Below are 27,868 nucleotides of genomic sequence, written 5' to 3' on the forward strand. Positions count from 1 at the left end.
TTAGAATCTCACAAGTTCCCTTTAGTATTCAGAAACCCACAGCAAATTAATGAATTTTGTGACTGTAGTGAGTGAACAAGTACAGTTGGTGGGGGATGAAGGCAAGGGTGACATAATAAAGTGTACATTGTTCATTTTTTTGACAAATGTATTTTAGTTTTAATTTATAATACTTCATAGTATACATTATTTTACAAAATGTACTACTGTAAATGTGAAGACTTAATGAGATCTCACTACAGCACTTTACTCTTAAGCTCTGTGCTGAGAATTTAGTAGACTGGATATATTTTAATATGAAAAAAAAAAAAAACGAGGAGTCCTTGTGGCACCTTAGAGACTAACAAATTAATTTGGGCATAAGCTTTCGTGGGCTAGAACCCATTTCATCAGATGTATGAAATAAAAGATACAGGAGCAGGTATAAATACATGAAAGGATGTGGGTTGCTTTACCAAGTGTCAGGTCAGTCTAATGAGATAAATCAATTAACAGCAGGATACCAAGGGAGGAGAAATAACTTTTGAAGTGGTACAAGAGTGGCCCATTATAGACAGTTGACAAGAAGGTGTGAGTAACAGTGGGGAGAAATTAGTACTGGGGAAATTAAGTTTAGGTTTTGTAATGACCCAACCACTCCCAGTCTTTATTCAGGCCTAATCTGATGGTATCTAGTTTGCAAATTAATTCCAGTTCTGCAGCTTCACGTTGGAGTCTGGTTTTGAATTTTGTTGTTGAGGAATTGCCACTTTGAGGTCTGTTATTGAGTGACCAGAGAAATTGAAGTGTTCTCCTACTGGTTTTTGAATGTTATGATTCCTGATGTCAGATTTGTGTCCATTTATTCTTTTGCGTAGAGACTGTCTGGTTTGGCCAATGTATATGGCAGGGAGGCATTGCTGGCGTATGATGGCATATATCACATTGGTAGATGTGCAGGTGAATGAGCCCTGAATGGTGTGATTGATGTGGTTAGGTCCTGTGATGATGTCCCTTGAATAGACGTGTCGACAGTGTTGGCACCAGGGTTTGTAGCAGGGTTTGGTCTCTGGGTTGGTGTTTTTGTTGTGTGGTATGTAGTTGCTGGTGAGTATTTGCTTCAAGTTGGGGGGCTGTCTGTAAGCGAGGACTGGCCTGTCTCCCAAGGTCTGTGAGAATTATGAAGTATATGGAATAGTGAAATGCAGCTCACAAAGATTCTGCTATATCAGTCAATATTTTACGTGTGCAGTTTTTAGTTTGCTAATGCAAACTTTAGTATAGAATTTAGAAAAGTATGCAAACTTCAACCTAAATGGACCATCCCTTTAGAATTAAAAATATTGACTTCCTTAGACAATTAATTGTTCTGTTCAACTCTAGAAGAAATTCAGAATGATCTGGACAAATAGGAGAAATGGTCTGAAGTAAATAGGATGAAATTCAATAAGGACAAATGCAAAGTACTCCACTTAGGAAGGAACAATCAGTTGCACACATACAAAATGGGAAATGACTGCTTAGGAAGGAGTACTGCGGAAAGAGATCTGGGGGTCATAGTGGATCACAAGCTAAATATGAGTGAACAGTGTAACACTGGTGCAAAAAAAGTAAACATCATTCTGGGATGTATTAGAAGGAGTGTTGTAAGGAAGACACGAGAAGTAATTCTTCCGCTCTGCTCCGTGCTGATTAGTCCTCAACTGGTGTATTGTGTCCAGTTCTGGGCACCACATTTCAGGAAGAATGTGGACAAATTGGAGCAAGCCCAGAGAAGAGCAACAAAAATGATTAAAGGTCTAGAAAACAGGACCCAAGAGGGAAGATTGAAAAGATTGGGTTTGTTTAGTCTGGAGAAGAGAAAACTGAGGGGTGACATAACAGTTGTCAAGTACATACAAGGTTGTTACAAGGAGGAGGGAGATATGTTGTTCTCCTTAACCTGTGAGGACAAGAAGCAATGAGCTTAAATTGCAGCAAGGCCGGTTTAGGTTGGACATTAGGAAAAATGTTCTAGCTGTCAGGGTGATTAAACACTGGAATAAATTGTGTAAGAAGGTTATGGAATCTCCATCACTGGAGGTTTTTAACCGCAGTTTAGACAAACACCTGTCAGGAATGGTCTAGGTAATACTTAGTCCTGCCTTGAGTGCAGGGGTCTAGACTAGATGACGCCTTGAGGTCACTTCCAGTCCTATGATGCTATGATTTAAGACAGTGTTTCCCAAACTTGGCATGCTGCTTGTTCAGGGAAAGCCCCTGGCGGGTCAGGCCAATTTGTTTACCTGCCACGTCTGCAGTATGTCCCTCAGCCCGCACCGCTTCCCGCAGCCCCCATTGGCCGGGCACAGCAAACCGCAGCCACTGGGAGCCACGATTGGCCAAACCTGCTGACGTGGCAGGTAAACAAACCTTTCCCTCAACAAGTGGCATCCCAAGTTTGGGAAAGACTGATTTAAGAGATTAAATTAATTTATTGGCTTTCAGATTATACCTGTCCTGAATATTTCAGTGTTGAGCCCCTGGTACCCTGCATTATCCCTTCTAGAACCGGTACATTTAACATCTGAAAATCAGTTGGGTCTTAATTTTTCTTTGCATCCTCCAGTTCCTTTGGAAGAGGGGTAGTGTACCAACTGCACCGTTATTCCTATGTGAGGCTTACTCCCACTGAGGATGGGGGAGAGTGGAAGTGTGTGGAAAGGCTGACTGGACGGTTACCCAGACACCAGGATGGATAAAACCTTTTGTTTGGTGTTTGTACAGATGTACTAGCACAGTGGGGCTCCTAGGCACTGTGCTAATACAAATAATAATAAAATGATTTTTAAAAATCACTTATTAAATTTAGATTCATTTTAATAATAAACCTATCTTAAAATTTAATTTGAAATTATGACAACTTACGTTAAGGCTTAAACTAGCTATAATCTATTAAAATAATTTAAATTAGATAAAAATAATATTAAGCAATACATGTTTGCTGCCAAGTTTCATTGTAAGTCAAACACTGAAGTGGTGGAGGTCACAAGCTAAGCATCTGCAACTGGAGTTGGAGTGCTCAACCAGCTTTTGATGTCAGGAGTCCCTTCTGCAGGTGAAGAAAGAATATTTTCTTCATTTCAGTTTATTCAGCTAGTTCAGTGACTAGTTCATTCAAAGTTAAGAAACTGATTAGGAATTGAAAATTCAGGAAACATTGTTTTCCTCTCCCAATCTGTGAGTAAAAACTAGGTGTGTGAGGATGACATCTACTAGTTTTAAAATCCTGAAGGATAGTGTGACCTTAGAATATCAGGGTTGGAAGGGAGCTCAGGAGGTCATCTAGTCCAACCCCCTGCTCAAAGCAGGGCCAATCCCCAATTTTTGCCCCAGATCCCTAAATGGCCCCCTCAAGGATTGAACTCACAACCCTGGGTTTAGCAGGCCAATGCTCAAACCACTGAGCTATCCCTCCCCCGTAAACAGTCAGTTCAATTTTCTAACAACAGACAATACTTCCTCCGTAGAGATGGGTGAATTTTTTTAGCAAATAGTAAATTTGCTAGAAAATGCATTTTTCAGGGCACCAAATTTCACAAATTTTGGTCAAATTCCACTCATAGTTTCAGCTGAGGGGGTAAAATGTCTTTTTTTTCGGGGGTGGGGGGAGGTCAGAACAGTTACTCTCAGCCATTTTGAAACAAATTATTTTGACTTTTTTGTTTTGAATGTTTTGATTCAGCCCATTAACCCAAAAGTCACTTATTGACTTAGCTCTATTTCTTTGTTTAATAAATCATATAGGTTTAAATGCAAATCATGTTTTGATAAACTTTCTGATAATCATTTTTCCTACGTATCCAGCATGTTTAATGTAGTTTTATTTAACTAATAAAAAAAAACTTTAAATTGTTTTTGAGCATTTTTAACTGAACACAAACTTCCATCAGAAAAGAGACTGACAGAATCAAAAATAACAAATTATCATCTGGTAAATAAGAAATGCATGAGTCATCATTTTCTAACATAAGAAAAGTGTAAAATTTCAGAATCTGAATAAATGTAAGTTAATCTCTAGCGTTGCTTAAATAAACTTGTATAGTTATAATGTATCCCCCTGATTAGACAGAAAGAAAAAGAAAGGCATAAAATTTAATGTAAAGTTTATATGGTAGTTACAAATCAACATGTTTTAATGGTTACCAACCAATGAGAATCAACCTTTCTTTAAGAAAATAACTGAAAAAATGCAAAACAAGATTAAAATCGATTATTTTAATTAACATTTCCTGCTTGTTGATTTTAATTATGATTTAAATCAGTCATCCTGTCGGAGACCCCTGGATTTCCCAGTAATTTTAGGACATCCATGTTGCTAAAGAGGCAGACCCCTGTACCTCTTCTGTGTGTCAACAGACTCCTCCCTTGCAAGAGATGATGCACCTGAAACTGTGTGGTTCACAATGCATGTTTTACTCTCCCATTACTTTGTTCACAGAGGTGGGTATCAAGGCCCTCTGTCTTTAAGCAGATATCATCCTATATCTCTATCAGAAGTATGAACTAGATCTTTTAACTGTTATGTTGTCATTGACATGCTGCCAAAAATTAATATTTGTAGCACCAAGAGCCAACTGTTTGGATTCAGAAGTTTATTTTTGAGTATCTATATGTATGCCAAATGTAAATTATTAAAAGCAAACATTTCCTATATGGTCAACACAATAATTCTCGTTTAGTATTTTTAAGTTTCCCAACAGCTGGGAATAATTTGTTTGTGTAATTGGGAGTCAGTGACAAGGGAGTCAATAGAAGGGGAGATGCATTCTACATGGAGATTCAGAAAATGGGGCTTTGGATAATCGGTATCCCTTTGTATAAGTGTATCATAAAGATATAGTATATTCACATTCATGCACTCACACAATAATGTATATATCAGTATGAACAAGATATAGATTCCTCATGGGTCAAAATCACCGGTAGACTGAGGAAGTGCAACTGTATTAATTGTGCACTCTCTTGCTCTCTCTCTCGTGATATCTATCTATCTTTGCAAAAAAGTAGCCTTTTCAAGTCCAGTAAAGAGGCATGACTGGCACAGTACAGCATGCTTTATGTATTTGTGCGTGTGTGTGTGTGTGTGTCTGTCTCTCTCTCTAGATAGACACATACACACACATATACACCCTGATAAATAAAGGATGTTGTACTGTGCCATTCATGCCTCTTCACTGGACTTAAAAGGCTACTGTTTTGCAAATAACGGTGTAGTACAATCTTGAAAAACAGCAAATAAATGAAATACACAGAGTACATGAAATAGAGGAAAAAGAGTTAGATTAAAATTAAAATGGTACCTCTTAAAGAGCTTCAGTTGCCAGGCTACTGACACTGCCGTTTTGTGTGTGTGGTGCGACACAATGCTCAGGCTTTTCTTCTGCATCCTTTAGTAAGTCTGCATTATTCTTTGAACATCAGGGTTTAGTTCCTTTATCTGTTGAGTAAAGTGATTTCTTTCTACATCCATATCAAGATATGGTGTATTTCGAGAGCCACAAGGTTTTGGAATGGACATGGAAATTCTTAAGTGGTTCACAAAAAATTATACCTATTCTAAGCTACAGATAACATAGGCATGTATCTATAAATAACTGTATAGCTGTAGCCATTCATCCAATCCATTTTGTCATATGGGTTTATGTTATTTAATAATAGTATCTCTAAGTAAACAGACTTTCAGTTTAATGCTAGTTTCTATATTTAGTAACTAGGAAGGACTTATTATGTTTCCGCTCATGTCAATTAAAAAGAGAAAAGGCTTCGGCTTTTCTCTATCTCCTAGGAAACTGTAGACATTCTTTAATAATAGCTTCCTTAGTACTGTGTACATTTTACAGAATTTTTGAGAAAGCAAATTTTTTCTGCATAATTTACATGCTATATATAAATATAAAATAATCCATTTATATTTTGAATAGAAATGATGAGTTTAACAGAGGATGACTGAAAAATCAACATTGCTAAAGATGTAACATAACAGTTTGGATATATATTTATATTTTTCTAATTTGCTGCCATTTTGTTCACACTGATGTTCTGATGAATGCTGCTTTCTGTCTCATTCTATGAGCATGTTTGACTGAAACCTGCAATATCTGAGGAAATCTGCAGGATACTGGCTTGATGTGTGGTGTTGATAAGAGACATAATAATCCTTGTAAAATATGATTTAATTTCTTATTAGCTGTAATGGATTTCAGACCAAATACTTCCTTTATAATGAAATAAAACTGAAATATTTTGCAAACAGACAGTGTCATCGAAACTCTTTATAAATAACAAAAAACAACCAAAAAAAAAAAAGTCAGCAAGTTTACAAGAGATCCTAGAGAGTAAAGTTTTGAAGTTCTTTATACATTATAGCTCAGAGTAAATACTAAAATATTCTGAAAACATAGATTTCAATGTAAATGCAAAACAAAAATAGTAAAAACAACTGTGTAATGATTTAATACAGGAATGATGCTGTTTAAGCGTGTGCGATTGTCTTAACAAAATTGTAATAAATCTTAAAATCAAATGTTTTCCTTTTAAATATGCTGTTAAGAGCATAATTTCATTTTGAGAACATATTTTAAGAAAATCACTGACTTAGCAAAGTCAAAAAATATAATATTTTCAGATGACCTGGCTCATCTTGTTGCTGAGTCACCTGTTGCTAAGTCTCTCTAAAATGTATATTTCTATCTTTTCGTAAAGTTACTGTTTGCCTTTTTATAAACATATTCAGAAAGAAGGAGAAAGTACAGCCAGATTCATGTTGCAAATAGAAGCACAGTAGTTAATGTGATATATATTTTGTGATATGGACACACATAAATTGTGAACTAGACTGAAAATACAAACTCATTTCACAGCCATCAGATGGCAATGACTCTTGGTCACCATTAATCTGGCCTTCATGCACGCCAGCAACCTAAAGGCTTTGCATCTGTTAATGATACATTCAGCTACCCAGACTTCTTCTTTGTATCATTTAAAAATACAAAGTACTATGTACAATACACCATGCAAGCACACTGAAGGAAAGAGTGGGGCTGTCTCTAATGCATAATTGCTATTTTCTTGTGGTTGATGAGGTTAATCTTCAGCCCAGTGTGAGAACCCCTTCCTTTCCCTGCATGAGCTCTGGAATGGAGCTTTAAGCCTTGGAAGTCTCCCTGTCTTTAGGCCTTTAAATTTATATTTTCCTGCTGACTGAATTTCAGTGAGCCAGGGTATAATCCAGCTAAAGGGAAAGGGAACAAGAAATGTTGTTAAAATGAAACCTTTACTTAATACTTTACATTTCAAATGCTTTAACTGTTTTTCCATCTTTTCTGGATCTTAAATAAAAGGTTACAAGGATTTTTAATGGTGTGTTTGCCATAGTACTAAGCAGGCTGAGATATCTTTATATCAAACCCTGGACCTTGTTTAACACTGTTTAATGTTCGACAGTGACTAGGTTATTTAACTCCTTTGGCTCATTTATTCCATTTAACTTTATCTAACAGGCTGCTAGCCCAAAGGGTTGCACCACCCCAGAGCACTCTACTCCTAGCAGCGGCAGCCAGTCCTCTTTGCTCCCAACCCCATGCAGCTGTAGCTACCAGGCCTCCCCTTTCCGTAATAATGATGTTGGCTCTGCAGACTTAAGCAGTTGACCTTGCATCAGCTGACGCTTAGTTTGTATTTGAGAGGTTATCTTTGTGTAAGAGCTAGAGACTTTAACTTGTTTTTTTTAATGAAAGCTTAGGTACTGCAGAAGCTGATGGCCCACACTTCAGGAAAGAGTCCTCCTTGCCCTACGTGAGTGGATTTTGCAAGCCACAGGGTGAACCACTTCTTTAGGAATCTTTTCTCCGAGCTCTCCAGTCTGATTTCACACTTTTCCTATTGTACTTGGTTGCATGTTAAAGTAATATTAGGACAGTCTTAATGTGGAAAATAATAAACTCACTGTAATGTGTTACACCCTTATTTTGTATCAGTGCTATTTATTTCCTTTGCTTTGACTTTACCCTGTCAATGCTTAACTAATAGTAATTAGTACTCAATCTCCCCTTAAATACCTGAAGTCCCCACTACTGTAATCTCTCTAAAGGCTTGTCTACACTTGCAAGTTTTGTTGCCAAAAACTGGATTTTGGTGACAAAACAGCAATAGCGTACAATACTGCAAGGTCACTTTTTTAAAAAAAAAAAAAAAACCCTAGTTTTGGCGACAAAAAACTTCCACCCCTGCGAGATACTTTTGTCTTTTCCCCTCCCTTTATTGTCGACAAACAGCCAGTATAGACACCGCAGGGTTTTTTTTCAATTTTATTGGCCTCCAGAAAGTATCCCCTAATTCCCATGCTGTCACTCTGGTCAGTGGTTTGAACTCCACTGCCCTGCAGCCAACCCACCCCTCCCCCTTGCAAGCCCGGGACTTTTAAATCTCATTTCCTGTTTGCTGGCTTCCCAGAGGAGCTTCCCAGGTGTCTTCCCAGGTCAGCATGGCTGACTATCGCACCAAACGCATTCCTGCTTGGACCACCGCTGAGTTGGATCTGATCAGTGTATGGGGAGAGGAGTCTGTTCAGTCGCAGCTGCGAGTGACCCATACGAATCAGGACACATATGGGCAAATTTCTCAAGGCTTGTGCTAAAAGGGCTATGATCGGGACACGCAGCAGTGCAGAGCGAAGATAAAGGAACTGAGGCAGGCATAAGGCACGGGAGGCGAACCATCGCTCCAGTGGTGCATCTAAGACCTGCCGCTTCTATAAGGAGCTGAATGCTATCTTCAATGGTGACCCCACTGCTGATTGCCGTGTGGATACTTCGCATGCAGCTGAAAGAGGGGGTAACCTGGAGGCTGAAATCGTGGATGAAGAAGTCAAGCTAGAAGAGGATGCGGTGCTCCCAGTGGGGTCGCCCAGTGGGGCAGGCAGTTAGGAACTTTTCTCCACTCCGGAAGAGCTCAGCGGGGAACAGGAAGCAGATGAGTCTCCGGGTAAGTTGCTGTGGCTTGTGTTGGGAATCGAAAAGTGTGAGGCAGGTAGTGTTTTCTGTGAGCTGGACATTGCCTTGTGTAGCTAATCTGCATGGCCAACCAGGGTGTCAATGGACATCGAGACCTGCAGGGAATCCTCCAGAGAGAAGCTCTGGAAAGTTTCCAAGAGGTACTTGTTAATCCTCTGCCACAGATTCCAATGGATTGCAGCCTTGTTAGCTCCCCCATTGTAGGAAACTACTATGCCATTTAGCAATCACTGGAGCTGACTCACCATGATTGGAGTGCTCGCAGAGCTGTGTGTTTGCCTAGAGTCTCAGAGAGAAAGAAAGTGATTTCTACTAGCAAAATGCCCTTTTTACTAAAAACAAAAGGAGTACTTGTGGCACCTTAGAGACTAACAAATTTATATGCTCAAACACGGCTGCTACTCTGAAACCTGTCACTTTTTACTAAAACGTTTCATTCGTTTGCTGGAATGTAACAATCCCTCTTCTGTTCAGCACAGACCTTGAAGAACACATCACGCACCCCTGCGGACTGGCTGCGGCAGATAAGAAAAAAACCTAGGCACAGCAAAGAAGACGTGTTCTGCGAGGTTCTACAGCGTGATGAGAGTCAGACATGGGAACAGAGAGAGTGCTTGGAAACCGAAAGGCAGGACAGAAAAGAGAGTGCTGCTTTTGCTAGGCAAGAGACAGCGCGGACGATAAAAGTTATGGAGGATCGGACAGAGATGCTCAAGTCATTGATACAGCTGCAGACTGAGCAGATCCGAGTTAGAGCGCCACTGCAGGAGATTCACAATTCTTTGCCAACCCTACCCTCCTCTATGCCCACACATTCCTTTTCACTTCACAACACTCCTGAGTTTCCCCATCACTCCACCCCCTCTCACAGCTTGCACAACGATCGCTGGAGCAACACACAGTTGTGAGGTTTTACCCTTTTTAACAATAAATAAAGGCTAAGGTATTTAATGGTACAGAATTTTTATTCTGTGTGCAGCATGCGGCTATGACCATGGGAATATTATCCTCAGTAAGGTCTAGTCTGCCATTTAAACACCTCCAGCGAGCTTTCAAACGGCCAAAGGCACATTTGACTACCATGTGGCACCTGCTCAGCCTGTTGTTAAAACGCTCCTTGCTGCTCTCCAGATGCCCTGTGTAAGGTTTCATGAGCCAGAGCTGTAAGGTGATCCACAAGCACCTGCAACACCATGGAGAAGTATCCCTTCCTATTGATGTATTCAGAGACAAGGTGGTCTGGTGCTAAACTTGGAATGTGTGTGCCATCTATCGCCCTGCCAGTTAGGGAAACCCATCTCTGCAAAGCCATCCACTATTTCATGCACGTTTCCCAGAGTCACGGTCGTTTGCAGCAGGATGCGATTTGTTGCCCTGCACACTTGGAGTAATATAGCCCCAAAAGTGGACTTTCCTACTCAAATTGATTTGCAACTGAGTGGTAGCAGTCTGGATTCGCCAGCTTCTACACACCGATTGCAACACGCTTCTCTACCGGAAGGGCAGATATCAATCTGGTGTCCTTGCACCGCAGGTCGGGGGACAGCTCAGCACATAGCTCCATGAAGGTTGCTTTATGCATCCTAAAGTTCTGTACCCACTGGTCGTCATCCCACACCTGCGTGACAATGCGATCCCACCAAACCAGTATTTCCCTATCCCAAAAGTGACAGTCTACTGTATACAGCTGCTCTGTGAATACACAAAGCACTGATAAGTTGCTGCCATCCATATCACGCTCGGGTGCCTGTGATTCATCCTTTGCTAACTTTGTAACTCTGCTGCCATGTGCAATGTCCTCACGACAGCTAACAGTGCATAGGAGAGAAGTGCAGGATCCATCCTCTCTCACTGCAGATTTTGGCGTGCACTACAAAAGAATGACCGTTGGAAAAATGGTGCGAAAGGAAGACAGAGACCTTTGGAGGGATGGAACACAAAGCGGTGCAGGACGGTACATTTTGCACATCCCAGGATGCACCGCGCTCCGTTTCCGCATTCCCAGATGGTGACGGATGGTGTCGCCAGGCACTGTGGGATACATATCTACAGTCCATTCCTCTTGCTGTCGACAAAGGTGCCCAAAATGTGGACATGATCTGTTGACAGAGGGAGCAAATGAAGACACACTTTGGCAACTTCGCTTTTGTCGATTTTTCCTTGGTGACATTAGTTTCATTGAAAAAACTTGCAAGTGTAGATAAGCCCTAAGTCACTTTGGAGTTTGGATCTGTCATCATGTGTGTTTACTATCCCTCCAGTTTTGGTATCCTCTGCAAATTTAATCCTGGTTGAAATTATGCCAGAGAAACACACAAAAAGAAAGGCATGAAGCAATGAAGTTGTGTGTTTTGGAATCCCTAAAGTGTCCTAGTCTGGATTAGTCCTACACTAGTAGGAATTTTCACTGCTTGGAAACTAGAGAGACAAGATGGGTGAAGTACTATCTTTTATTGGACCAACTTCTGATGGTGAAAGAGACAAGTTTTTGAGCTACAAAGAGCTCTTCTTCAGGCAAGCTTGGAAAATGACAGATGCTTCATACTAAGATCGAAATGGAAGCACTTGGAAGTGCTCTGTGGACTAATGGTGGCTGTGAACGCCACTGATCTAGAGTGCAAAGGATTTCTCTCTCTGTCTCGCCTCCCTCCCCTCCCCCATCACTTGGACCATTGATTAATTCATATTTTTACAAAACCTACTATTTCTCATTTAAAAAATTAAATGGGGGCACATGGTCAACTCATGAAAAGTGCCTGTGGATGGGAATTGCACAGCTAATGCACCATGTGTTGAGTTGAGAATATACTTCACTGTTCTTAAAGAACTGTCAAAATATTTTAATCTTCATATTAAATATAAGTTCTATGTATTAATAGAAATGAAAATTGTTTGGGAATTTTTAAGGCACCACTACACTTCATTAGTAAACTGTATCTTCCAATGAGAGTGTGATTGAGATATCATACCCTCGTTTGTTTTATGCTGCAGTAATTAATTTGTGCGGAGGAATAGAGGTTAAGTGGTTTGTTTTTTGCAATTGCTCTCAGTATAGCAAAGCTGATTTATGTGCAGATGTGTGCTGTCTTGGTCCTGGGGCACTATATGAAGGGTATGAATGGGCTGAGTCACTATCTCATCCCTGACAAAACTAGTAACTCAGACACAATAACAAAGCATAAATCTCATCTCAAACTTCTTTCCTGAACTTGGTTTTCCCTGTGCGACCTATTCTCTCCACAGAGCCATTCCCATAATGGTTCAGCAGTACTTCTGCAGCTTTATTCATGTGTCTAATACCTACTAACAAGGTGGGTCAACAGGAGAGTCTTGTTACAAAACGTAAGACTGTGTCCACAAAGATGTTTAATGATACGTTAACATATGTCAGTTGTCTTCCTATTTATTTTTCCTGATGCATTTTAAAATCTTTTATTGTAGATGTAGAATACTGAGAAGATATGAAAAATTACCTTTTCATGGCTCCAGAGGGAAAGAGTAGGAATTAAATAATTAGCCCGTAGTGGTTTAAAAATTCAAGAAGAAATATATGTTGCTTAATTTATTTTACATTGAGATGTTTGGCACACGATGTATTTTACCTGCACATTTTTGTGGGGAATTAGATTTAAGAATAGAAAATGTTGAATTTTACTACAGAAGATAAAAAGAAATACTGGGACAGATCCTCAGCTGTTCTAAATCAGCATAGCTCTATTGTCTTCAGTTGTCTCTTCCTGCATGTATGTTTGCCAATGACCTTAAACCCTTTTCCTTGCATAGTATGACTATCTGTGTGGTTTTATTCCTGGTATATTCATTGTATCTTAGAAAACATATGACCTTGATTTATAAAATTAAAGGATATATTTTTAAACATACTGTTGAACGAAAGTGCATTGTTAGCTCATTAAAAAAGTGTCCTGTCTCTATTTCTCAGTTCCATAAATTTATTTTTTATAGGCAAAGATGTCACAGGTTAAGCAAGTGGGCCTTTTAGCTGCTGGATGTCAGCCTTGGAATAAAGATGTATGTGCTGCTAGTGGGGACAGATTTGCTTATTGTGCCACACTTGCTATTTATATTTACCAGGTAAGATTACTTTTTTCTCAAAAGACTACTTACTTTAGAACATTGTTCTTTGCTTTCTACTTCACGTTCATCCCTTTCAAAAAATGTTCTTGTAGTAGTTTTGAAGTGTGATTATAGTCAGAAAAGTGACTGTGTAGAACTGGCATCTTTTTACTCAACAGATCTACTTCAAAACACTTAAAAACAATATTGTTACAATTTGTTACTCAGGTCAGCATTGCAGAGCCAGTGTAGGTATGAGAGACGGAGCAAGATTCCATGCTGGCTTGTGCATCACCATCAGAATTGTGTAGCACTGATAATAGGGTGACCAGACATCCCAGTATTATCAGGACAGTCCCGATTTTAACCCATTTGTCCCACTTCCTGACTGCACATCAGTCAGAACACCCTTTGTCCCGCTATCAGGGAGGACCGCTCACCATCACCGCCAAAGTCCCAGGGCTGGCATGGCGGCGCTTCCTGGGGAAGCTCCCGGCGACTCGCACGCCCTCCTGCCCACCAACAGGAGTCTGCAGAGCGGGCGGCTCCTGGGCACAGAGGCGGAGGGGGTCTCCGTGTGCTGCACCAGCTCCCTCCTGCCCAATCAGAGCTGCGGGGGCTGGGCTTGCAGGCGCAGGTGTAGTGTAGTAAAGTGCTCTCTGTAGTAATGTGCTACTTACGGTGTACTGAGCATGCTCAGTTCATCTGAGCATGTTCAGTACATCTGAGCATGTTCAGTACATCTGCTGAAGCCACTGCCCTTCACCGTGCCCTTATTAGCCGTAGGATTCTGCGGACTGCTTTTGACAGGGGTTAAAAAGTGGCAAAGAGGGCGAATCGGAGCAGGGGGGTGGCCAGGGTCTGAGCGGGGGGTGGAAATTTACTGGTCGGGGGGTCAAGCAGCTGGAGGCAGCATTAGGAGAGGGGCTAAAGGGCAAAATCAGGAATGAGGGGGGAGGAGGAAGAGTTAAGCCCAGGAGTGAGGCTCTGGCAGAGGGTGTCAGAGGGCAAAACCCAGCACAGGCAGGGGCACAGGGGGTAGCAGTTACCCCAGTGGGACTGAGACACCAGTGCTTTGCAAAATAGTTTGTTCGGGGATGGGGGGCGAGAGGCTTTTTTATTTGAGCAAAGTGACTTTTTTGTATGGTAACATGAACTGAACATGCTCAGTAACATCTGCTGAAGCCACTGCCCTTCGCCCTGCCCTTATTAGCCGTAAAATTCTGCTGATTGCTATTTACAGGGGTTATAAAGGGGCAAAGGGGGAGAATCGGAGCAGGGGGATGGCCAGGGTCTGAGCAAGGGGAGGAAATTGACTGGTCAGAGGGGTTAAGCAGCTGGAGGCAGGATTAGGAGAGGGACTAAAGGGCAAAATCAGGGCTGGGGATGGAGGAGCAGGAGATAAGCTCGGAGTGAGGTGCTGACAGAGGGCAAAACCTGGCACAGGCAGGGGCACAGTAGGTAGCAGTTACCCCAGTGGGACTGAGACACCAGTGCTTTGCAAAAATGATGGGGGGCAAAGGGGCTTTTTTTATTTCCCCTCTCAACATTGGCTTCCCAGGGCTGGGTTCTTAAAGGCACAGACATCCCAATGCCTAGTCAATGCAACTCCTCTTTGTCTTATCTAACCTACTGAGGCTATGTCTACACAACAAAGTTCAAAGCGTTGCCGCGGGTGCCAGTGCTCCTGGTAATCCACCTCAATGAGGGGATTAGCTCTGAGCACTGGGAGCTGAGCCTATCCACACTAGCGCTTTAAAGCGCTCAAACTTGCTGGGCTTGGGGGGGGTGATTTTTCACACCCCTGAGGCAGCAAATTAGAGTGCTTTACCTTGCCAGTGTAGCTAATCCCTGAGATTTAATTCAGTGAAACATTTTACATATATCCCCTCAGAAACAAAGAATCCCTTATCACTGTATGATTGCAGAGTCTCCTAGCAGTTTCCCAAGTTTTTATCTGCTGCTGGGATTTCCTGAATTCCCTGAATTTTTAAATTTAATTTTTTCTTCTCATTTTAGAGCTGACTGAATTTCTGGCCTAGTGTCAAAACTTTGTTCTAAGTCAATCCACCAATGGGGATTGCAGTTTTGCAACTGTTATTTTGCCTCTCAGTTTAGCCCTTAGTGTTTTTCCGCATGCCATTGTGTACAACTTGATTCTCAAATATTCAATAAAGGCAGTATACTATCTCCTATAATGTCTTTCTTCCTGGAAAAAAAAACTATTTTTGTAATTTTTGCAGAAAATTAGAACTGCCATCGTGGGTCAGACCAATAGTCCGCCTAATCTAGTATCCTGTCTTGTGACTGTGGCCAATGCCAGGTGCTTCTAAGGGAATGATCGGACCAGGCAACGACTCACTGAACCATCCAATTGTCCAATCCCAGCATCTGGCAGTCAAAGGATGGTTTAGGGACATGTAGAGCTTGGGCCTGCATCCCTGATTATCTTGGCTAATAGCCAATGTACTTATCCCGAGGGACTGATCTAATTCTTTGTTCAACCCATTCATAGTTTTGCCTTTCAGAATATAATGAACACACATCTACAACCCTAAGATGCCTTTACAACAACAAGAATTCTAAAATCATGAGTTATACACCCTCGAGTCAAGAAATTTTAATAAATACATGATATCTTTTTTTTTTATGTGCCTCTTTGTTCCTGAGCCTGTAGGGTGCAGTAAGGCCAGTCCCAATGCCTTGAGCCTAAACACCTGTATGAATCTTAGTCTACCCTCATACTGTTCCTGTTACCTCTCCCAAACATTTAATATACCTAAGGCCATACCTACACTTTAAGTGTGTGTTAACTCAAGTTATGTCAGCATAGAGTCACTACGGTTACTATGTCTACCCCCAACCCTCTAAACCCACCTTGCCTCAGTGGCTACTGCCAATCATCATCTAGCCCCTGCTCACTGGGGCAGACTGCAGTCTGTAACGGCCACTCGTCATTAGCAAGGGGTTAGGACCTGCTGCCTTTGCCTATCCCCAGGCTGCCCCTCTGCAGCCGCAGTACTTTTTCATAGGCCTTCATCAAGACCTGCAGCCTGGGGGTTTACCAGGCTGGAGCTCCCCTTGCCCTTCCCCAGCACTGCTCCACTTCAGGTACCTTCCTCCCCTTCCCACTCCAGGGCTAGAGTGAGACTTCTCCAGCTTCTGGCCCACAGCCCTCTTATCAGGGCCAGCTGCGCCCTAATTGAGCTGGCCACAGCTGTGGCTGCTTCCCCCAATCAGCCTAGCTTGGCTGCTTTTAACCCGTGCTTATTGGAGTGGGGAAGCCACCCCACTACAGGCACAGACACAACTTATAGTGATGTGCCCCGTGAGGGTTAATGTGTATAAATTAGGTATGTTAGCAACAAGGAGAAAGCCAAGGAAAGTGTGGGCCCCTTACTGAACGAGGGAGGCAACTTAGTGATAGAGGATGTGGAAAAAGCTAATGTACTCAATGCTTTTTTTGCCTCTGTCTTCACGAACAAGGTCAGCTCCCAGACTACTGCACTGGGCAGCACAGCATGGGGAGGAGGTGACGAGCCCTCTGTGGAGAAAGAAGTGGTTCAGGACTATTTAGAAAAGCTGGACGAGCACAAGTCCACCGGGCCGGATGCGTTGCTTCCGAGGGCGCTAAAGGAGTTGGCGGATGTGATTGCAGAGCCATTGGCCATTATCTTTGAAAACTCATGGTGACTGGGGGAGGTCCTGGATGACTAGAAAAAGGCTAATGTAGTGCCAACCTTTAAAAAAGGGAAGGAGGAGGATCCGGGGAACTACTGGTCAGTCAGCCTCACCTCAATCCCTAGAAAAATCATGGAGCAGGTCCTCAAGGAATCAATTCTGAAGCACTTAGAGGAGAGGAAAGTGATCAGGAACAGTCAGCATGGATTTACCAAGGGAAAGTCATGCCTGACTAACCTAATTGCCTTCTATGACGAGATCACTGGCTCTGTGGATGAGGGGAAAGAAGTGCACGTGTTATTCCTTGACTTTAGCAAAGCTTTTGACACGGTCTACCACAGTATTCTTGCCAGCAAGTTACAGAAGTATGGGCTGGATGAATGGACTATAAGGTAGATAGAAAGCTGGCTAGATCGTCGGGCTCAATGGATAGTGATCAATGGCTCCATGTCTATTTGGCAGCTGGTATCAAGCGGAGTGCCCCAAGGGTCGGTCCTGGGGCTGGTTTTGTTCAATATCTTCATTAATGATCTGGAGGATGGTGTGGACTGCACCCTCAGCAAGTTTGCAGATGACACTAAACTGGAAGGAGTGGTAGATACGCTGGAGAGTAGGGATGGGATATAGAGGCCCTAGACAAATTAGAGGATTGGGCCAAAAGAAATCTGATGAGGTTCAACAAGGACAAGTGCAGAGTCCTGCACTTAGGATGGAAGAATCCCTTGCACTGCTACAGACTAGGGACCGAATGGCTCAGCAGCAGTTCTGCAGAAAAGGACCTAGGGGTTACAGTGAACGAGAAGCTGGATATGAGTCAACAGTGTGCCCTTGTTGCCAAGAAGGCTAACAGCATTTTGGGCTGTATAAGTAGGGGCATTGCCAGCAGACCAAGGGACGTGATCATTCCCCTCTATTCAACATTGGTGAGACTTCATCTGGAGTACTGTGTCCAGTTTTGGGCCCCACACTACAAGAAGGATGTGGAAAAATTGGAAAGCGTCCAGCGGAGGGCAACAAAAATGATTAGGGAACTGGAACACATGACTTATGAGGAGAGGCTGAGGGAAGTGGGATTGTTTAGTCTGCAGTAGAGAAGAATGAGGGGGGATTTGATAGCTGCTTTCAACTACCTGAAAGGGGATTCCAAAGAGGATGGCTCTAGACTGTTCTCAGTGGTAGCAGATGACAGAACAAGGACTAATGGTCTCAAGTTGCAGTGGGGGAGGTTTAGGTTGGATATTAGGAAAAACTTTTTCACTAGGAGGGTGGTGAAGCACTGGAATGGGTTACCTAGGGAGGTGGTGGAACCTCCTTCCTTAGAGGTTTTTAAGGTCAGGCTTGAGAGAGCCCTGGCTGGGATGATTTAGTTGGGGATTGGTCCTGCTTTGAGCAGGGGGTTGGACTAGATGACCTCCTGAGGTCCCTTCCAACCTTGATATTTTATGATTCTACAATTAGATTCCAGGGCCTTGTACCATCCAGAAACATATGCAACAGCGACAGGTCCTACTTTGCTAAAAAAGGGACATCTGATGTAGCTAATTGCTACAGATAGCAGCCTCAGGTACGTGTGGTGTGAGAAACTGCTATCTGTAGGAATTAGCTTTGTCGGATTGCAGTGTTACAGGTAGCACATCCCTGCAGATGGCAGTTTCTTATGAGTGTGTGTGTCTGTAAATGCTATCTGTAGGACCAGGCTACCTGCAGCAGTGTTAGGTACTACTTTGCTAAAAAAGGACATCTGCTGTAGCTAATTCAAGCAGTCTCACATGTAAAACCAAACTGATAGCTTTCTTCAACAGTGTAACAAGCCTTGTGGATGGGGGGGGAAGTGGTTGACATGGTCTATCTTGCCTTTAGTAAGGCTTTTCATACGGTCTCCCATGACCTTCTCATAAACAAACTATGGAAATGCAACCTAGATGGAGCTAAAATAAGATGGGTGCAAAACTAGTCGGAAAACAGTTCCAATAGTAGTTATCAGTGATTCACAGGCGGAAAGGGCGTAACGAGTGGTGTTCTCCAGGGATCAGTTCTGGATAAGTTTCTATTCAAAATCTTAATCAATGATTGAGATAATGGCATAGAGAGTACAATTATAAAATTTGTGAATGATAACAAGCTGGATGCATACAAAATGGAAAATGACTTCCTAGGAAGGAGTACTATGGAAAGGGATCTGGGGGTCATAGTGGATCACAAGCTGAATACGAGTACTGTGGAAAGGGATCTAGGGGTCCTAGTGGACCACAAGCGGAATATGAGTGAACAGTGTAAAGCTGCTGCAAAAAAACAGATCACTCTGGGATGTCCGCTCTACTCTGCGCTGATTAGGCCTCAGCTGGTGTATTGTGTCCAGTTCTGGGCACCACATTTCAGGAAAGATGTGGACAAATTGGAGAGAGTCCAGAGAAGAGAGAGAGGAAAAAAGTAAGGTCTAGAAAACATGACCTATGAGGGAAGTAGCATCTTTTTACAAAAGCTGTTTCTTACAATCTGTACGTATAAATAACTACTACAGATAGCAGCACATTTCTACACACACCAATTTCACATACACTATAGTGCAAGAAACTACTACTGTAGGCATTTGCCACATCAGGTAGCCGTTTACTACAATAGCAGTTTCTTACAATCTATAACATATCAGTAACTGTAGGAGATTACTACATGGAGCAGTTTAATACACTACACCGGCAGTGGGCAGAGAGCCCTCCCCCACACCCAACCCGACCCAATCCTAGGAGCCAGAGGGACCTGCTGGGTGCTTCCTGGAAGCTGCCCCAGGTAAGCACTGCTGGGACTCCCCACCTCGCCCCCGGGCAGGTCCCTCTGGCTCTTAGAGTCGGGGCGAGGGGGCAGGGGGTCTCTGCGCGCTGCTGGCGCCTTCAAGCCCCACTCTACAGCTCCGTCAGCTCCCATTGGTATTTTTCCTGGCCAGTGGGAGCCACAGAGCTCGCACTTGTGGTGGGTGCAGCACGTGGAGAGTCTGGAGACCCCCCATGCCACTCTGACCCTAGGAGTCAGAGACCTCCCAGCAGGGCTGGTGACTGCAGGCAGGGAAGGGGGCAGGATGTGATAGAGTGAGTGTCTGGGAGATGTGTGTGGGGTGCTGGGCTTTGAGGGTGTGGAGGGCGCTGGGCAGTGGGGGAGGTTTGTGTGTTTTGGGGTACTAGGCAGTGGGGGCCTGTTGGGGGGTGCTGGGCAGTGGGGGAGATCTTTGTGTGTTAGGGCACTGGGCAGTGGGGGTCTGTGTGGGGCATTGTTTAGTTGTGGTGGTGGGGCTGTGGGGAAGGGCACTGGGAGGGAGGGAGGAAACCTGTGCCCTTGGCCCCGTGGCTTCTGCTGGGGGCTGGAGCTGGGGCCTTGAGTCCTTGCCCCGTGACTTGTGGTGCGGGCTGCAGCAGGGGCCATACACCCCTCTTGCAGCTTCCTAGGGCTGTGCGCCCCCTCTCATGGCTCCAGTTGGGGCTGTGCACCCGTGGCTCTCTTCCCCCCCCCCCACAGACACACCACCCCCTTCGCCCAGTGTGTCCTGATATTTCACTCTTGTGATCTGGTCACCCTAACTGATAAGGAAATGTCAGTATTAGATTTACTTGCATGCTCTCCCTTAAATGAGACATAGTGGGGAAACAGGAAGTGGGCCCCGGAGGGTTCCTGGTGTATTCTGATGAGACTGAGCTGGTGTGGAGTGAGTGCAAGCTGCATTTGTTTGTTTTTTATATTAACTTTAATAAAACCCCAGTTTTAAATCCATCTCTGGCTTGGGAGTGTAACAATTGTTCATAATAGGATAAAACATCTCTGCAGCAAATAGAGTACGTGAGGTGCATATTATGGAGCGCAAGTGAGGGGATAAACTGAAGCTTTGCCCACTGCCTCTGGGCTGTGGAGTACTAACCATTGCTTCTACTGCCAAAAAAATGAGTATTAAAAATGACATACAATATATAGTTAAAATTATAGAATCCATGAATACAATATGTAGTCCAACGAAGCCTTGTATACCAGAGCTTCTCCCTGGGTCATTTCCCCTTCTTTGCTATACTAAACCAAAAAAGCCAGCTAAGGAAACTGAACCACAAAATATACATGAAAGTAATATTAATAGTTTGACTTAAGGTGAAAAAATCAGAGTTAAATCTTTACGAAGTCTTTAATCAATCATGTTCTGTTAATATGAGACAAACATAGGTTGATCTTACACACTATAAATGCTGGAGCTTCTGGATTTGAAGGGTTGGATACACATTAGTGGCACTAGATAAAGGTTCCTGGAGATTATGTTGATTGCTCAATATTGCAAACACCCACTGAGTTCATTCAAAGCAAGATCAGACCCACTGTATTTTATAAATCACTATATCATGAGTAAATGTTTTAGATTGCTTCAATAGCTTTCCATTAATTCCAGTGTCAAATTGTTATTTGTCTATGATTAGAGAAAGGTTCCAGGCATCATAAATTCTGTTCCAGCTCTGCCACTGATTGGCCGTGTTACATAGGGCAAATATCTTTGCGCTCCAGTTTAGCCATCTGTAAAACAGGTATAATACCTGTAAAGTACTTTAAAATTCTGATATGAACAGTGCTATAGAAATGAAATAAAAGAAGTTACTATATGAAACACATTGAAATATTTTAGGGGGGAGGGGAGGGGCTTAACTGAATATTGACATCTTTTCCCTGCAATTAAAATTTATATGGATCTAGCTTATTAAAGTTGCAAATACTCAGACTTGTTAAATGCAGTGGAAATCAAGTTGTAGTCTTTTAAGTATGGTAAGCTTCATATTCTTGTCCATTAGTGACTTGAGCTGCTATACTATCCAACTTAGCAATATATGCCATAGATATTAAGTGAGTTTACTGAAATTTGAGTATCTAAAATAAATTTGTGTATTTTTTTTCAGTTGGATCACCGATACAATGAATTCAAACTCCGGGCAATTATGTCTGAGCATAAGAAGACAATCACAGCAATATCTTGGTGTCCCCACAACCCTGACATGTTTGCAAGTGCCAGTGCAGATAACTTAGTGATCATTTGGAATGTGGCTGAACAAAAAGCTGTTGCAAAACTGGACAGTACAAAAGGTATCTGAGACTCAGAGGTTTATTTCTTGTACCTCTTCATCTTTGAAATAGCAGAAATACTCGCAGTGTACTAAATGTTGAATGGTTGGTAGAGAAGGTTTTAGAAGTTGAACAGTTATACATGGAGCACAAAATTCTTTAGCCTCCCTTCTACTGTAGTTCATTGTAGAATATGATAAAACACAGTGTTTTTGTACATTGTTCTGAACTATATAGTAATTGCTGAAAAACTGAACTTTTCCACTCTTCTTACAGCAAAAGCAGCCTTTCAAAATGCCTTATACTCAGGGCACATTTACTTGTTTGTTTTTTATTGGCAAGTAAAATAGTATCAATTATCACCAGTCATCATAGTGAAATGTAGGCAGTTACGATTTATGACTTGGATGTGAATTTTCATGGCAGTTTTGCAAGGCTGAACACAAGTAAAATCTGGTCTACAACAAAGGCTGCTGTTCAGATGAGGCCATTTACTAATAATGATCACACTTCAATTCTAAATGGTAGGTTTTGGTTCAGTTTAGATAAACATCCTAACGTGCAGCTAGCTCTTCTCAAAAGTATGAAACTGTTCATCCTATTCTCTTCCAAATGTGTTTTCCAACAGGCTGAGTGTAATAACTTCCCCTGCAACAAACCTGAGTTCCTTTCCTGCAACCAGCTAGTGCACCCCAGGTGCTTTTCTGCAAGCAGTTTCTCCAACATGTACTTTCTACGACCCTATACCTTTTCAAGTTCTGTTAGGTCCAGAAGGTCTGGCAGCCTCTCTTGGGTTTCTCAAACTTTCTGGTGCTCTGAGGCTTCCCATTTTGTTATTTTCTAGAATATATGGCATGCCTTTGAAAACCTTACTCACTGTGAGATCTAAAGGTCACATGAAAGCACAAGTAGCGGGCAGGGAAATCTGAATTGATTCAACCCTGATAAAAATTTTACTTTTGCTCAGGATATGGGTTAAAATCACTACTGGTACTTATTTTTTAAGGACCAGTTTATCAATCCTAAATAATTACTGGATTCCATGACTGACTTTGAAAGAGATGGTTTTCATATCCCATTTATGTACCTCCTGTGTTGCTCAACACTTCTATTTTCAGACGTAAAGGGTTTTAACACAAACAGTTTATTAACTTTACACTCATATCAGATATCTCTGATGCTACTGTTACTAAAATGTACCTAAATAAAATGTGCATGAGAGGCTTGGGGAAATGTAGATTATCGAGGTTGTTCTTTGATCACACCTTTCAATCTAATTTTTATGATTATGTGGAGTATTGCAGTGTGTGAAATGCTGAGGTCAAACCTACAACTTGGGATACTTGAAGTTAGGTGCCTATGTCCATATTTAAGCATCTAAATAAAAGTAATCTGATTTTCAGAAGTGCTGACCACCTACAGCTCCCACTGATTACAAAACTTTAAAGTTTAGGTGCAATTATCTGCTCCTGTAGTCTTAGACCAGGTGTACACTACAACTTGTTTCGGTGTGAATAAGCCACTCCCTGAGCGACATAAGTTACTCTGACCTAAGTGCTGATGTGAACAGCGCTATGTCATCAGGAGAGCTTCTCCTGCTGACATAGCTACTGCTTTTTGCGGAGGTAGGTTTATTATGCCAACGGGAGAGCTCTCCTCCCGTAAGCATAGAGTGTCTTCACCAGATTCGCTACAGGGGTGCAGCTGCATCGGTGTAGCTGTGCCGATATATTGCTTCTAGTGTAGACTAGCCCACTGTGATTAGAATTCCTGGGTTTTTTTCAAAACGTAAATACATTTTGTAAAAGTTTGCATGTAGTTTTGTTTTTTAACTGATTAATAACAGTTCATTACTCTTACTGTAAGGTAAGTAATTATGTAAGGATGAACATATAGCATATAGGAGCAGGCTAATCTTCAGTCATATACATAATGCCCTTTGGCACTAGTGGAAGATAAGCATGTTTATCACACTATAGTCTGCTGCCATGTAGTATATAAAATTTTCACTCTTTGAAAATGCGTAAGTAGAGTTTACTTTTATGCCATACCAAGTACACACAATTGCCTATGCTTAGACTGAAGTCTGTTAAATATTTTTAACATATTACTTTACTAGTAATTCAAGATCTGTAGCTTTTCAAGACCAGTGTCAGTAATGGGCTAAGACTATTTGATAGATAGCATTCTAAATTTCAAATGCTAGTTCTTACACTTTTTCTTTAAATGTTTCAGGGGTTCCTGCCTCACTTAGTTGGTGCTGGAATGCAGGTGATGCAGTTGCATTTGTTTCCCATAGAGGCCCATTGTATATTTGGACTATCTCAGGACCAGACAGTGGGGTAGCTGTACATAAAGAAGCACATAGTTTCTTGTCAGACATTTGTCTATTTAGATGGCATCCAAAGAAGAAAGGAAAAATAGTATTTGGACACACTGATGGAAGTCTTTCTATTTTTCAACCAGGTAAAAATGTACTTGATAAAATAATTATTGACCACTGAACGATTTTTGTTGCTATATTCTCTAGTTTAGATTTTATAAAAACTTTTATATAAAATTTGTTTAGAGTATAGTAGTGTTCCTGCTCACTGCATATGACGGAAATACATCTGATTAGCTCAAGAAAATTGAGAATCTTTTGTCTTTATATTTAATCCTATTTGGTTATCAAATCAAAACTGCATCTTTGAAATGTGTATAATAAGCTGATTCTGAGGGTATGATAACAACCCTCTACTCTAAACTTTTGATCTGCCACTATACTGATGTTCGCCAGGAAGTTCTGATCTCCTAATTTTATTTATTTGGATTGTTATTTGTTGAATGTTCTAACTGTTTGAATGTTCAATGCTCTTACCTTTTTTTTGCTAAACAAATCAGCAATTGTGAACCCAGATCTAAGATTCTGTATCCCATTAGAGCATAGTAGGGCAAAGAACTGTCCTTTTAATTTATCTGTAATGCACCTAGCACATTTTTGGATGCTTTATAAATAGCACAGTGTTGTATTAAATGCACATTCCTTGAAGGAATATGTGGAGATATTCTTGGGAGTTAAGTAGTTAATTCTCTTTTTCATATGTGCCTCACTGCTTGGTGAGGAAAAATGACCCTCTGTGATGACCAGTTTTGTGTCCCAGGGTATGTATTTTTCTCTTGCTCTGACAACTGACTTTGAATATTAGGGGAGGAAGAATCTCCTCTAAACCAGATGTTAGTTTTTGGACAATGCTAAGAACCATGCTAGAATTCTTGTATTTCTCCTGCTGCTGCTCTTTGTACCAAATTAGCACTTCCAAAGGCTATACTTTCTCTGATACTATGTGTTACTTCCAGGAGTGCTGTCTCAGCCTAATGGAAAGCATCAATAAAATGAAAATATATGATTTACTGTTGGGCCATGTACACACATGTGGGTTTGGCCAAAATGATTTGAAGGTGAAAATAGGAGTAATAGATTTGGGAATTAGATATTTCAAGAATGTAAGAAACTTGCAAAGGTAAGTAGAACTCTGGCTAACATGGCAAACAATAATGTGAGTTTTTACCACTTGATGTTGTCAAAGTCAGATTCAAGACTCACTGAATTTGTCAGACCACTCTGTTTATTAGCAAAGCGCTTTGCCAATGCACCCAGATATATGTGAGCATCTCTCTTAGGCTCAAGCTAACTTATTTATACAAATAAGCCAAAGCCAATTTAACATAAGAGACAAAAGGAAGCAGAAACTGACAAATATATGTACATATCTTATATGCATACTAACGTTTACCAATCTCCTAGCTCAGTAGGAGCTCTAAGTTAATTAGTTTGAGGACCCATTGTCTCACACTCCTTAATGTTTCTCTTCCTGACAACTATATTTCAACAAACCCTTCAAGTAGCATTTCTTTAATGAATTATAATTCATTCTACTTTTACAATGTCAGCATTATTCATTACTCTTAGGGAAATCTCAGTTCCCAGCAGCATAGAATTGACTTCAGATTAAACCAAGGGGAACAGTGGGGGGCAAAAATCCTAACTTGTTTCAAGACTGATCTTGATAAGTATTTGGAGGGAATAGTATCAGGAGATTGCCTACAATGACAAGTGACCCATCTGTGACTGCTAGTAGCAAAAATCCCCAAAGACTGGAAATTGGGCACTAGATGGAGAGGGCTCTGAGTTACTACAGATAATTCTTTCCCAGGCATCTGGCTGGAGGGTCTTACCGGGATGCTCAGGGTTCAACAGGTTGCCATATCTGAGGGTAGGAAGGAATTTTCAGCCAGGTCAGATTGGCAGAGACCCTGGGGGTTTTTCGCCTTCCTTTGCAGCATGGGTCATTTACTGATTTAAACTAGAGTAAATGATGGATTCTCTCTAACCTGATGTCTTTAAATCATTATTTGAGGACTACAGTATCTCAGCCACAGGTGATGGGGCTATTACAGGAGGGGATAGCTGAAGTTCTGTGTCCTGCAATGTGCAGGTCAGACTAGATGATCATGATGGTCCCTTCTGGCCTTAAAGTTTGTGAGTGTAAACACAGAGGTACAGCCTACAGTTTTCTGATTAGGATTGTTTTGGTTTGAGTGAGATCATTATTACAACTTGGACTCATTCACTGGAACCTTTTTCTATAGAGTAAAATCTAGCAATTGTACATCACTCTGCTATATCTAAAATATAAATTCCACACTTTTGCATTCAAGCAGAGAATATAATTAGTTAAGTCTCGGACCCTGCAAACAGTTTAGCATGTGAGTAACTTTACTTACCGGAATAGTCCCATTATAACAAATAGGACTACTCACAAGAGGAAAGTTAGGCTGTGCATAAGTGGATCAAACCCTAAATAAGAAGGTAAATACCAAATAGTTGCTAGGAAACCCTAATTAAGACAGTCTGAGCCAGAAGATAGTTTAGCTCTCACTGAGGATTGCTCTGATTTGAAAAATTTGCTTACAATAATAAATCTGAATATTTGAATTCACAGGATTTCTTGGATTTGCAACTGTGATGGCTACCATTGTATTACTATTATGACTTTGAAAAGAGAGAAATGGATTGGTTTGTTTTGTTGTCTAAAAATGTAGCATAGAGCCAATAGCTGATTTTTACCCTTCTATTGATGCCACAAACACAGCCTCCCCAGGTCAACACCACACTGACCTACAGATCCAGGCTTTTCCTGTACATGGTGGAATAGCTATAAATAGTTTCCAAAATGGACAAATTTTATGATCCATCCATCTCATAAAGAAATAGGCTTGACCAAGCTCACCATCTACTGCAGAAGATAATACAAAACATAATAAGGTTATATACAAGAATGATTCATTGATACCCTGAGATCTTGGAACTCTGAAACCAGTGCAACTGAAATTAATTTTCCTAAAATAAATATTGGAGGTGTGCTGAGTTGTTTTAATGAAAAGTGGTGCATAACCCGGCCATGATTGCAGAGGCAATACATAACTGTTGATAATGGGGGGAGGCATAATTTATAGGTTCTGTGGGGTATGTGACCACCCCACAGAGGTTTTCAAACTGTGAGGTGTGTCCCCTCGGGGGGGGGGGGGAGCAGAGGAACATTTGGGGAAGGGGGCAAGTGGTGACGCTAGGTGTCTCAGGCCCCAAGCCCTATGCAGTGGGCTTGGGGAGGGAGCTCCACCTTCACCCCCTGACTCATCACAGTGAGCCACCCAGTCTGGGTTTGGGGGCAAAACCAAAAAATCAGGGAGGGGGCATGTTCCCCACCGTGCTTCCCCCACACGTCACCTCTGCATGGTTGGACTATTCTGTTAAAACTGATAAGTCCATTTTATTTTCCTTGGTGGGTGTATGCACACCCTGGCAATGCTGGTGGAATGGGAACTGATATGGTTTTTATCAAATCTGGATTCTGCAATTAGAAAAATACACTCTATCAAGGCAAAGGTTTAATCAAACATGAAAAATGCTTAGTCCACTTGAATACAATGGCAGATTGGACTGCAACAAGGAAAAGAGA

The 27,868-nt window shown here is 41.7% G+C and overlaps 1 protein-coding gene across 2 annotated transcripts in view; it reads left to right on the top strand.

The window, feature by feature from the left end:
* Positions 1-27,868, top strand: part of WDR17 (WD repeat domain 17) — an 88,645-nt gene that overhangs the window by 8,285 nt on the left and 52,492 nt on the right. For both annotated transcript variants that reach the window (XM_077815490.1, XM_077815491.1), the window contains exons 2-4: positions 12,996-13,124; positions 21,704-21,887; positions 24,102-24,332. In XM_077815490.1, the coding sequence (XP_077671616.1) occupies positions 12,996-13,124; positions 21,704-21,887; positions 24,102-24,332 (544 nt within the window). The remainder of the gene's footprint in view (positions 1-12,995; positions 13,125-21,703; positions 21,888-24,101; positions 24,333-27,868) is intronic.

Source organism: Eretmochelys imbricata, chromosome 4 (genome assembly GCF_965152235.1).
Source record: "Eretmochelys imbricata isolate rEreImb1 chromosome 4, rEreImb1.hap1, whole genome shotgun sequence".
Classification (NCBI taxonomy): domain Eukaryota; kingdom Metazoa; phylum Chordata; order Testudines; family Cheloniidae; genus Eretmochelys; species Eretmochelys imbricata.